General features: G+C 41.2%; 1 protein-coding gene across 2 annotated transcripts in view; it reads left to right on the top strand.

Annotated features, from left to right (window-relative positions):
- Gapvd1 (GTPase activating protein and VPS9 domains 1) overlaps nucleotides 1-12,650 on the top strand; it is a 177,401-nt gene that overhangs the window by 22,808 nt on the left and 141,943 nt on the right. For both annotated transcript variants that reach the window (XM_075693916.1, XM_075693922.1), the window contains exons 4-5: nucleotides 3,540-3,780; nucleotides 12,013-12,257. In XM_075693916.1, the coding sequence (XP_075550031.1) occupies nucleotides 3,540-3,780; nucleotides 12,013-12,257 (486 nt within the window). The remainder of the gene's footprint in view (nucleotides 1-3,539; nucleotides 3,781-12,012; nucleotides 12,258-12,650) is intronic.

Consider the following 12,650-nt stretch of genomic DNA (forward strand, 5'->3'; position numbering starts at 1 on the left):
GATAAGTTAGACGCTTTTGTCTCGTAAGACTTCAATGGTCTTAAGTCTGGACTTGATTTCTAATCATTTGCATGATCATTCAGTCCTGGTGGTATACCACCCAGATGACTGACAAAGAATGAAAAAGACAAGAATTGCCATGGAATCACTGCATTATCCTGCCTCTGAAACCCAAATGCTGTAGACCAGTGGTTCCTTATCACGGGTGGGCTGTTAGAGCCCTTTTTAGCCACCCGCTGTGGTAACTAAGTGGCCCTAGCACTCTGTTGCTGAGTGCAAGGGGCCATTCGTGGCAGCTGCATTCCATTGGGGGTGGAATGCAAGAATGCCTGTGTGCTATGCTTTGGGTGCATGTTAAAGAACGGCAGGTGGTCAAAATTAACCAGCGCCTCCACTATGGTGTCCCTTCTAGCCAACCATGCAGCTTCAGCTTGTTAAATCCGGTTTCTACCTCTTATTAGCTAATGAAAGTGGCAGCAAACAACGAATGGGTGGAGGTTTGTTGGCCCTGCTGTAGAAGCAAGTTGTATTGGAAGTGCAGAACCACCAACATTGAAAACGAAAGTAGGTTGTGTGTCTGAGTAGTGCTGTGTAGTTAAATGTCTTGATGCAATGTCAGGTGGTCATTAATGGCAGCATTGTATTTTGTTTTTAAGGAACAATGACCTTGCAGGCTAAAATAAATTCAATTTTGTTTCTTTATTTTTATTTATTTTACGATACTGCAGGCCCTCTTTGGGCCCATCCAGGAGTGGATACATGGAATGGCATACAGTTTAGAAAAAAGATGGAAAGGAAAAGAAATTCTGGCCTCAAAACAAAAAAGATATGCTCACGACGCATTTTGCTCTCGGGAACGGTTTGTACAACGGGAAAAAAAGGTTGATGCTCATGCAGCTTCAAATGGTACAAATGCAGTGCAGATAACACCATCAGCCTTTTTACCATTCGAATTATAAATTGTGAATGCTGTTAATGAATGCATCGACGGAAGTACGGTTTGCAACATCGGCAGGCAACATGTTCCATTGGGAAATAGAGTGTGGAAATAATTAATATTTATGAGTGTTATTATGACTGGGATGTTGATGTATTAGTTTATGGTGATTTGGTTAGGTTGAATGTCTGAATGGCACATGAATGTAAGTTGCCTGCAGTATCACGATAAAGTAATTATAAAATATTTAATCCAGAAACCATTTCGCATTGGGGGAGCCAGTGGTTAGATATTAGCCTTCATCTCAATGCTCGGTTCTGTAAGTGCTCTAGTCTTGCTGTTAAGTCTGGTGCAGGGCCCAAATTAGGTCAGCGTACCCTAAAGCAGGCTTAATGAGTGTTCTCGACGCATCTAATTTAACACTAGGAAATGTGTTTCGAAGTTTTCTTCTCAGGAAGTGCAGTTTCTTTTGGTCCTTGTTGCAGTTATTATTTGTACGGACTTCCCAGTTTAACTTCCTTGTAAAGGTGACACCAGGATATCTGCCTCCATTGCATTTTCTGAGCAGGACATTGCTTTCAGTGTATGTAAACTGTAGTGGAATTTTCTTGTGAGTGAATGAGATACTGGCGGTTTTTGCTGCATTAAGTTTCATCCCCCATTTATTGCACCAATTGCAACAGCTTGACTTGATCATCCTCTCTGATATTTATTGTTGAGTACACTATACAATCATCGGCAAATAAACAGATTTGAAGAGATGGATGAATGCAAGACTGAATATCATTGATGCAAACTAGGGATTTGAGTGGCACCAGAGCTGAGCCCAGTGGCACACCAGAGAAAAGTTTAAGGCAATCAGACATACAATTGTTAAAAGCAGCATACTGCTTTCTGTTGTCAAAATAATTCTTTATACGTGAAACTGTGTTCTCATGTATACCAATGGCAGTTATTTCATTAATTAGATCCGGATGTGAAACAATGTCAAAGGTCTTTGAAAAATCTAAAAAAATGGCATCTGTTTGGCTGCGGTTATTTATTGCGTTAGGTATGTCATGGGTTAGTTGAGCCAATTGAGTTATAGTTGATAAACTTGAATGGAAGCCATGCTGCCTGCTGTATAATAGGTTATTGTTCTTTAAATACAATTATGTGGTATTATATAGATAATATGTTTAAACAATTTACAGCATCTACATGTTAACAAAACAGATATATAGTTATTTAACTCGCGTTTAGAGCCAGGTTTGGGCACCAGTATTGGCGAGTCGCCAGTCATCAGGTATTACGGAAGTTTCCATAGAATGCCTATAAATTATACAGAGGTACTTCGACAACAAACCTGTGCATTTCTGCAAAAATGCGTTCAATATAAGGTCATAACCAAAGAAATTCATTACATCCAGTTTCTTCAGGAGGCAAGAAAATTCGAAAATTCCTTGTTCACTGATAGCTATCTTAACCATTGGATTGTCAAACTGATAATGTGGCATGAGATCCTTAAAGGCAATCTTGGTAAATACAGATTTAAAAGAATGCTGTGAGTTTGCTTGCTATGTTGTCAGGCTGAACAATAGCTTCATTTGAAACAGTGATTTGCCAGACAGTGTGCCACTCCCTCGACAGGCAAGCCAGAGTTTTTTCAGTGTGTTTGTCATGTAAGAAGGCAGTGTAACAAAGTAAAAATGTTCCTTGATGGCCTGACTCCAGAAATGATCTGGAAGGGGTCCCATGCCAGAAATTGTGCATCAGTAGCTTGGCAGTTTCTCAAGAATTTCTCTATGGCAGCATGCAAGACATCAACTCATCAGCATGGATAAACAGATTGTGGATGAACAGAAAATGGCTGCTATCTGTCATGCACCAAGTCCATGAGCCTCACATTGACACATTTCACTTTTGCACTTGCTGCAGGATGTCAGCACTCATTGTATGGTGAATAGCTGTGGTTTTAATGCACCTAAATGCTGTAAATCATAAGCAAATATTTTTAAGATTGACTCTTTATGGTAGAAGATTAAAAAGTTACTCAAACTTTCATAATGCTGCAATTCCTTTATACATGTGACCACTGCCTTCTTGGCGGCAGATGTTGATTTCAATCTTTCAAGATTGCGAAGCACTGAGAACCATAGACATCTGTGGCAGTATTTTGATTTGTTCATTAAGTAAAGAAATTTGTCAAAACTGTTTTTCTAAAATTGGGTTTCTTCTGTAATACGTTTTAATACTTTCACATTGTTTTGCTTGCCTGAAATGTGCATTCAGCGTGCAAGATTTGCTGCCATATTTGGTAACCTTCAAGCAAATTGCTTCATGTAAGTTCTAGCTCAGGCCAAGAGTGTATAATTTCCGGAGTAATTCATGGAAGTGCAACAGCTACAACAGGAGCTGTGTGCACATTTTGTTATACAGGTCAGCAACTGTGCAATTTTGGTCACTTTTTCTTTCTTCGACCAAAGAGCGGTTCCTTAAGTCACTCGTAAAATGTTGTGCGCTGAGGTTCAGCAGAGGGAATTGAGTTTTCAAAGTTTAAATACTGTGTACACTTTCTCACAGTTTGTTTTTAATGAATTCTTTGATGCATTTTATGTTGCAGGGTTTTGTGGAAGGCCTGCGCAGCTCATGGCCCTGGCTTCCAGCACCATTGGCATGGCTGGTGCGCCGTCTGCATGCCACACTTACCCGTAATGGAGCTAGTGAGGATCCTCGTGCAGGAGTGGTTTGCGCAGACCTTGTCTTTGCCTTTTTCATCTGCCCTGCTGTGGTCAGTCCTGAGCTGCACGGCCTTGTCGACACGCATATAACGCCTATTGCACGCTTCAACCTCATGCAGGCACGTACACTTACTTATCTTTAGTTTGGGCTTGGGGATATCAATTTTTTAAATGGCACAAAAACATTTTAACATTTGCTTTTTTTATGCATGTTGGAATATAAACTCTATGCAGATTGTGAGTATGCACAGTATGCAGTCACAAAATTAACAACTTCTGTGTGAAAATAGGCAAAACGAATCATTTACAGCTGCCCTCAGGCTTACTGAAACAAGTGGTTTCCCTATACCAATTTTTAAATGATTTTTGCAATCTGATTGCCACATCATCCCTTAATTTGAGCAATGAAGATAACAGCTCTAGGGGCTTAATTTGAAGAAATGCAGGCTTTAAGGAGAAGACATTGAATACTTTAAAAGAAAGAGGCATTGAGCTAGCACAGTCAAGGCACCCCAATCAGAAATTTCCAGTATCCTCCGTAGGAGAAGCAAAAAGGCACTTAAGGCAGTTTCAGGTTAGCTATGACAGAGGCTGTACCACGCATGATTGTTGGATTGGTTAAAAAAAAATTAAATTATGGGGTTTTTATGTGCCAAAACCACTTTCTGATTATGAGGCATGCCGCAGTGGAGGACTCCAGAAATTTCGACCATCTGGGGTTCTTTAACATGCACCTAAATCTAAGTACACGGGGGTTTTCACGTTTCGCCCCTATCGAAACGCGGCCGCCGTGGCTGGAATTCGATACCGCGACCTCGTGCTCAGCAGCCCAACACCATAGCCACTGTGCAACCACGGCAGGTTGCTCAGTGGTTGTTTATTTATAAAAATATTTTGTCATAGTTTTTGATGCTCTCATCCAGCACCAAGTTCTCTTCAGAGCTTCATGTCACGGTAATAACGGCAAATAGAAGACAGCTTTAGTTTAGCGTACACAACATATAGCGTACGCTATACACTAAGTGTAGCGTACGCTAAGCGGCGCACGTTTTCTACAATTTTAGTTGGCCGGTGATATCTTCGGATTTTAGAGGCCATATGCCATCGTTGCGGCTATTTCCCGCCTGTAGTGATAGGTGGCGCTGACATCTCGAATGTTTCTTTCGTTAGGCTTCGACTCGTTGGAAACGAGAAGCGATCTCGAAAACACAACGAGGTTATCCATAATACTCTGTCGTCGAAGCGGCCTGAGCCTAAGCGAAAGCCGTTTACACAATCATTTGCTATGAACGAAGCGCATTTTACAAAAGCAACGCCAAATTCAATTCGAAGCGGGCAGCCGGGACCGCCGCCATGTTTCACGGAAACTCCGCAAACCACGAAAAAATGCTAACGCTAACTCGTTTGCGTTGCCTATGCCCGCTATACCCGCTATTTCGTTTAGCGTTCAGCGCATGCGCAGTGTCGACCCGCTTTTTTTTAGCGTACGCTATACTAAAACTGTCTAGAATCAACTAGTTTGCCTTGTTACAGGCATTCGAAATAAAAAGAGAAATGTACAAATGAGTTAGATTGTTCCTTAGCAGTCTTTTTCAACAGTTTGCTTGTACCCAACAGTAACAGGAATGAGAGGTAATACAGGTTAAGAAATCCACAAGTGCCTTGTAGTTTTCAAGTGAAAAGTAAAATCAAGATTTAAAGGTGCGAATAAGTTAAAGGATGTTGAGAAAAGACAGGGCACTGGTGAGAATGGAAACGTTTGCCTCCTCAAAGTGAAAGTAATGTTTTGCCAACAGAACTGCAGGGGCTGAAAATGTATTTAGTGTGGATGCTGTTGCTAGCTATTATTTAAATGGCTAGCAGTAGTGCATTCAAACTGAAGCGATGCATGTTAGGACAAAAGTGGTGAAGTCATTGGATCGTTTTTTTTTTTCTTTCAAAGCTGGAATGTACTTTTGGTGTCAAAGATTGTGCCTCAAGGCAAATATCTTTTTCCGTGTCCATATTGCAGAATGGCTGCTTATAGCTGCTGGTATTAGTGCTTAAGCACATATAATTATTAAGAATCGCATATTAAAAAGAAGACAAACCTATAACAGAACTATGAGACTTTGTGACCTATGTTTGCAATTCACACTGATAGACTCCAGCCAAAATGTCACCTGATGTAGAGATTGAATATTGTATAACTTCAATCTTTTCACACTCATGAATGCGACTTGCAAAACAGAGTTTTAGCTTGTCTGTATACATATATACCATTTGCAGAATGCCAGAGACGATATATAGGAACTTCAGCGCTGTTGTCTTGTGAGGTTAAGTTCATTGAAAGCACATAAACTGTCATTTCAATGACAGGTTATGTGCAACTCTGATACTGATGTAAAGGCATCAGGAGCAACAGAATCATGATGGCTGTCTTTTGCTTCGACAATAATGGTTATGCATCATAAAAACATTTCTGGTGCTTTGCTGTTGAGCAAACCACCACATGATGTTCTAACCAGCACTGGTCCTGCTGTCAATGTCTCCCTTATTGTGGTATTCTGTGAACTGCAGTATGTATAAAGACAGCCTAAGGCTCTGAAATGTTTCCTAGCCCTAGAACCCACCGAGATAAGTACATTGGATTTTGTGATTTTGAGCTTCTTTGAGTTATGAGTAAGTTTTCCACAATCGAAGCTTCATTGTGTACAACAGTATGTTTGTGTGCTGTGGAGCTTTAATTATTGCTGTATATATTTACCGATGATTCTAATCTCATATTAATGTTACTGGATATATAACTGCTGACTTAAGAACTGGAGAAAGCCTCTGTACCTTGACTGGTTCATTTGTCTTTTTGAATGTAGAAAGTTATCCTGGTTGCTCATTATTAAGGACTGTTGCTGTTAAAGGGGCCCTGAAACACTTTTTCAACATAATAAAAAAGAAACTTTGCTGATCTGATATTGAGGCTCCTGTGAACATGCGAGCCAAATATTATTGCACTGCATGCAGCAGGGAATTTACAATCTTGTGTCAAACACAGTGAACAGTTGCTTGCTCTCGTATTCGCAATGTTGTCACTGAAAGCACTTGGTCCACCAACGCTATTGGCTGATTTCATGATTGCGAGAACATTCTCAGTAATACTTAATCGCTAATTTTGAGCTGAGTAAGGGAAAAATGTCTGGCAGTCTCAAAATAACAGAAAAATCATTTCATATTTGCACTGCGCCTAGCTGTGTCTGCTGCACGTGGCCTCCTAGATAGCAACGGCGTGCTGCATAGCGTAGTAGTAGCAAGAAGCCCTTTTACTTCTGCAACACATAACTTTTGGTCGGGGCTTTGCTCTTTTGCTTCTCCGCTGTGTAACTTCTAGCACGCTAGTGGTGACGAAAAGTGAGAGAAAGCTGGGTATCAGTGCGATAACTTCACTTGTAGTTGAAGGATTCAAGAAATTTTTGCAGCTTGAGATTTGTGGGACAACATACTTGAATAGTGAAGCCATTCTATGATTAGTTAGGGTGTTGTTCCAGGGTCCCTTTAAGGTAGCTATTCAAGGTTTAGCATTTGTTGAGGTGCCAGCAAGGCAATTTATGCTTGTACATAAAAATAGTACCACTTTGTACTGTCACAGTAGGTTTGACCAAGGCTAGGTCTTTTTATTTAGTTTTATTTTCACTTGTGCTAGTGGAGAACTTTCCCTTCGATGTGCGGCAGTAATTTTGTCGCTCACTGTGCCAGGTTATCACCCATCTTGCCTTCTGTCGTTATGCTAACTTGCCCACTACTAGTGTGAGGTATGGAAACAGTGTGTGGCATGCCAATGTGTGCCCTCTGGGTATGCAAATAAATACATTGCAAAGACCATTTTCTGTTTGCAAGGAGCACCACACATGCTGTGTACTGATACACACAGCAGTGGTATGGGTATGAGTCACCTGATGTGTACAAGCATTGTTCTACAGTTATTGCAAGTTTTCCCTCTCAAATTAATCCAAGTGCCAGCTATTTTAGTCCAAATGCCAGTAAATTTAATCCAGGGACCACACATTTAATACCAGTTCCAAATAATTTAATCTACACACCGCATATTTTAATCCTAACACCAGTGAATTTAATCCAAAGTAAAAATGGTCTTGCGGAGGTGTTCTAGGAAGTTCAAAATAGCGATGAATTATAATTTTGCGCCGACCAAAAATAACTGAAGAGACTTCTTGAAGAGAGTTGTCATTTGACAACAATAATGCCTTTCCCGCTCGATACATCATCGAAATAATGCACTGTTATGGACATTATATTATTGCCATGAACATGCAAAACGGAGTTATTTGATGGCTTTGCTGGCATGCATTGAAACAAAGGGGCATCCAGCAACAAACCATTGAGTTTTAAAGCTGATAAAAACAGGCTGAAAAGATTGTCACGTGACATCTCATCATTTTGTTTTCTGCAAGCCCTGTTGACATGGATATCAAATGAACGAGCTTCGAACAATCTCTGTGATTATAACCGCATAGTGCATCTAAGATCACGTGAAAGAGGGTGTCACGGACTCTCACGTAACATTCGCCAGCCTGTTCCCGATCCCTAACCATATTGACATAGATATCAAACGATCAGGCTTCGAAGGAGTTCTGTGATGGTACCCATGCAGAGCACGTCAGAACAAGTGGAAAGGATGTCATGTGACCTAGCGTAACTTTCGGAAGCCGAATTCACTGTTGTGATTGTGGATGTAAGCTGAATTTTTGTCGGTGTGAAGTGCTGGAAAAGCACCGATCCCAACTTACACGGGAGATTATTGAAGCTGACCTCATAGCAACGACTAGCAGGACGTGTTTTAGCGCGCCAACTTTGTGGCTATCTTCACAGGAAGTAAGATTTCTTGATCAGTTTAACCGTGCAGAATTGCACTTGTCATGACTCATGATAGTGTAGACTTCTCTCGGTGTGACGTTTTGTGAAGTATTGTGATGACAGTGCTTGATGCTTTCTTGTGGCTATATATTTCTTGCAATATTTCAATAAAACCAGCTGAAAGTCAGTGCTCTGTTCCTTCTTCTGGCCGGCTCAGCTTGTTTCTTCCTTTCCATGTTGCGCTCTACCACTAACACCAGAATTTGGTCTACCAGATTTTGCCTACTATCAGAATGCACTACCAACTCGCCCAATCCTCAACCTTAGTGAGCCTTTAGATAGTCGCCTTCTGTTCTATTGTTATGGTCTTTTGCACCCACTTTCCACTTGGCTCGTTGTGGTCAAGCCGCATGTAGCACACAATACAGCGCTTTGCTGTGTGATCTTCGCTGTGCCTGTTTGGCACGGCCGGCTCATGGCCTTCGAGAATGTACTGATGCTAGGGGAGACCTCGGAGGCCATGCCCCGCTGCACCTGCCTGTACAGCACATAGAAGTGAATGCATTAATCTTTCGCATCACCGCGCAGCATGGCATGGCTCGTGCAGCCAGGCACACGCAAGAGAGAGAGGGGTCAGTGGAGAAGTGCGATAGTGAGCTGATGCTTATGCGTAAATGTGCAGCTAGATGCGGTGGGGAAAAAAAAACAGAGTTGCTCGACAACATATTTGACACGGGGACAGGGGAATTCTGAACTGCCGTGGCAAACGAGTGCCGAACCCCGCGGAAAGCTATGTAATTGTGCACAACGGTAGGGTATTTTTTTGGTTTTGGAGACGAATCTAGTTCGTTATAATTATGGGCAGGATAATTTCACTTCGTTAAAATGAGGTTTTAAATAAATGGATCTCTATGGAGATTTCGAGGGGAATTTTATTTACTTCATTATATCCGTTATTTCAATATATCCAGTTTCTTTATAATGAGGTTTGAGTGAATATACAGTTATACCTCGATATAACAAAGTCGGCAGCATTGTCAATTTACTTCGTTAGACTGAAATTTCTTTATATTTAAATTCGATGCAAATAAGTACAAGTACCGCTAGATTTTTCTTACACGGAAGGGGGCCGCAAATTTTTCTGAGTGATTGGAAATTCGGAAAAGCAAATTTGAATCGGGAAAAAAAATCACTTGAATACGAGAGTTGGTGACGAAAGATATGATTTTGTGCCATGTCAACGATATCTTCACGTTGGCGGTATGAAGCGAAGCCAGACATGCTTTTGTCTCCTCTCCATCTCCACAGCTGATAGTGACGCCTGCAGTGGGGTGATATCATGAAAAGCACCAGCAGCGCAGAGCAAATTCTTCGCCTGCCTCTTACTTTAACGTGTCTGTGAAACTCGAGATTATTCACCCTTTAGCACTAAACATGTGAGAAGACAGCGCAGAATGCCATGCCGTCTCAACTCACTCAATCTTTGCAAACACAGCAGTTTACCTCTAAAACAGTGCATGGGCTGTGTATGCTCTCAGTCACGTTGACATCCATGCGCAGCCATGGCCTTGCTAAATAACGAGACGTGCACCAACCTGCCCTCCTCTCCTTTCCCCTTGCTCCCGTGGGAAGATGGTGTCAATCAAGCCACCATCCTTCTCGGCTCACCCTCGCATGCTTTCACTCGCACCTGCAGCATACACAATGCGGAGCGCAATAGAATCTTGTCATGCTTGGACTTTATACAGAACATGACACTGCTCCGCTTTGGCTGTTGCTTTTGGTCGTGCAACATGTTCGCAAGCAGCCGTATATAATTCAACCATTTGACCATCTTCATCCCCGGAAGTTTCCATTGTCTCAGTATTCCTTCGTGGGGGCAGTGAAATTTTATTATATTGAAATCGTGTATAAACACACTTGGTTATACTTGTTTTTATTGAGGTTCAAAATGCGTGGTATGTGGACAAGAAGATATAAAAAGTTAAAGGAAAGCTGATTTTTAAAGACCCAGTCTTTTGTGGCGCAACGAAAAGCTCACCCTGAGTAGTGTTTACACCTGCAGTGGTTACTTCCAAAAGCACGTGAATATTTTGTAGGCACAAGTTTTCAATCTGAGCAGCCTCTAAGAAAGAAAGAGTCCCTCCTCCAGTAATGCTGAGAAGTGAGAGCGATACCAATAGCTCGCCTCACAAATAGTGAAAGCCGCCCATCGTTCTGTTTTCACAGGGGTGAGTGCAACTGTGGTCATCTACCTATATTTTGATCTTCTCAATCACTTTTCAAAATAAAAAGCTGGTACAATAAATTTGTATTATTGTACAGACCTTTTTTACATTTGTAGCATGTTTTTCCCCCAAGTACACACCTACGTCATGGCTGTTTGGCCCCTGGTGTCATTATTACGTTGTTAGACGAGCCAAGCCAACTAATCAAAAACGAAAGTGAAGGCAGCGCCACTTTTCTGCTCACTTATAAAAAAGTGTACTGCCTTTCAATACTAATAAAAAGACCAGGAACCACATGTACTAGTAGAAGGTCAAGTGATGGGGTCACTTATGCATGTTAAATTTTTTCCCTACGGGGCACCAAAGGTCAGTTTTTGCAACTTTTAGTGAAGAATTAAAAATATAAATCCACGTTTACGGAGGAAGACAGGGCTAATTTCAGCCAATACAATAGGCAATCTTTCCATCAGCGTGGTTATCTCGATTTATGTTCTGAGCGGCTGTCTGCCCCTTTAAATACTTTGTTATATCGAGAATTTTCTTATATTGAAGTTCGTTGTGGTTGAGGTTGAACTGTAGTTGTTGAGCAATTTTTCAGAGCCTATCTTTTGGACCCATTCAATTATTCTGACCTACCGGCAACAGAGCGACCACTAAAATGACAGGTGAAATGTTGGCCACTTTACATGGATATTTACGAATAAACACCATGACCAGTTCCATTTTATTTTTCTGTGATGAAAACAATTTTTTTATGTGAATATAGAGTAGTGTTCCTACAGAACAAAGTCAGGAAATTTTTTAAAAATAAACTTTGTGTCTTGACTAATGAAACAACATTTAGTATTTTTTGCAAAATTTTAGTACTTGGCTTCGGCGGTAATATTTTTTACATTTTAATGTTACAGGTCTAGTAATGTCATTCAGCATCTTGAATGTTCCAGAAGTTTAACACATGTACACAATTTTTTAAAACTTTTATATGGTACTTCTGGAGGAACATTACTCCTGTCAATATGAAAATAATAATAAAAAATATTTGCACTTGAAGTAAGCACTGTTTTGACTATCAGAAATAGCCTCCTCTCTCCCACCCTTGATTGAAGAAGACAAATTTCTGGGGAGAGGCCTGTACTAGCATGTGCAAAAGTTTGATTAATCACGATATCCATTGGGTTTTGGCCATTAGCCATGTTTTATTGTGGAAATGTTATTTTGCTATGGTTTAGTTTGCTAGAGGAAACAGTTATTCTCAACATACTGTGCGCATTCCTGCAGGTAGCTCAAATCATCCAAGTGCTGGCACTAGCAAGCTGGGAACGTCCAGATCCACGCTTGTCAGACCTCTATGATCGTTTTCCGAGAGACTGCATCTCATCTTTGTTGGACTCTTTGCTTTTGGGAGATGGGGTTGCTGGAAGCCAGAGCTCCCAGGCGGCCACATCTGTGCCTACCACTACGTCTCTTCAGCAGGAGGAACTGGCACGTGCTGCATTCCTAGCTTCGGAGGTGCAATTAGCCACATTGGTGAGTTTTCCTGCCTCCATGCTCTGTGTTGTATTCCAGCCAGCATATAGAAGTGGGCAGTACTTGATGAATTGTTTATTCTTCTCAGCACATATTGGAACAGTGTGTGCAAGGTATGTAGCGACATTCATTAAAAACTGCGTTACGAAAATAAAATTGGCTGTATTACCAGCAATAGCAGAGGACCTGTTGGGATGTGCCTGCAAGCTAGACAGGATGTAACCACTCCTTTCAAGTTACCCTTATTGTATTAATTTCTAGGAGACACAGCACGCAAACACAGCATATCTGGCCAATGCAATGTCAAGTCTTACACTGTTCACTAGACGTCATGAAAACAGGATTGGACTTTGTGCTGCATTGCTGACACATGCACACAAAAAAAGACAGTTG

Source organism: Dermacentor variabilis, chromosome 1 (genome assembly GCF_050947875.1).
Source record: "Dermacentor variabilis isolate Ectoservices chromosome 1, ASM5094787v1, whole genome shotgun sequence".
In the NCBI taxonomy this organism is placed as follows: Eukaryota; Metazoa; Arthropoda; class Arachnida; order Ixodida; family Ixodidae; genus Dermacentor; species Dermacentor variabilis.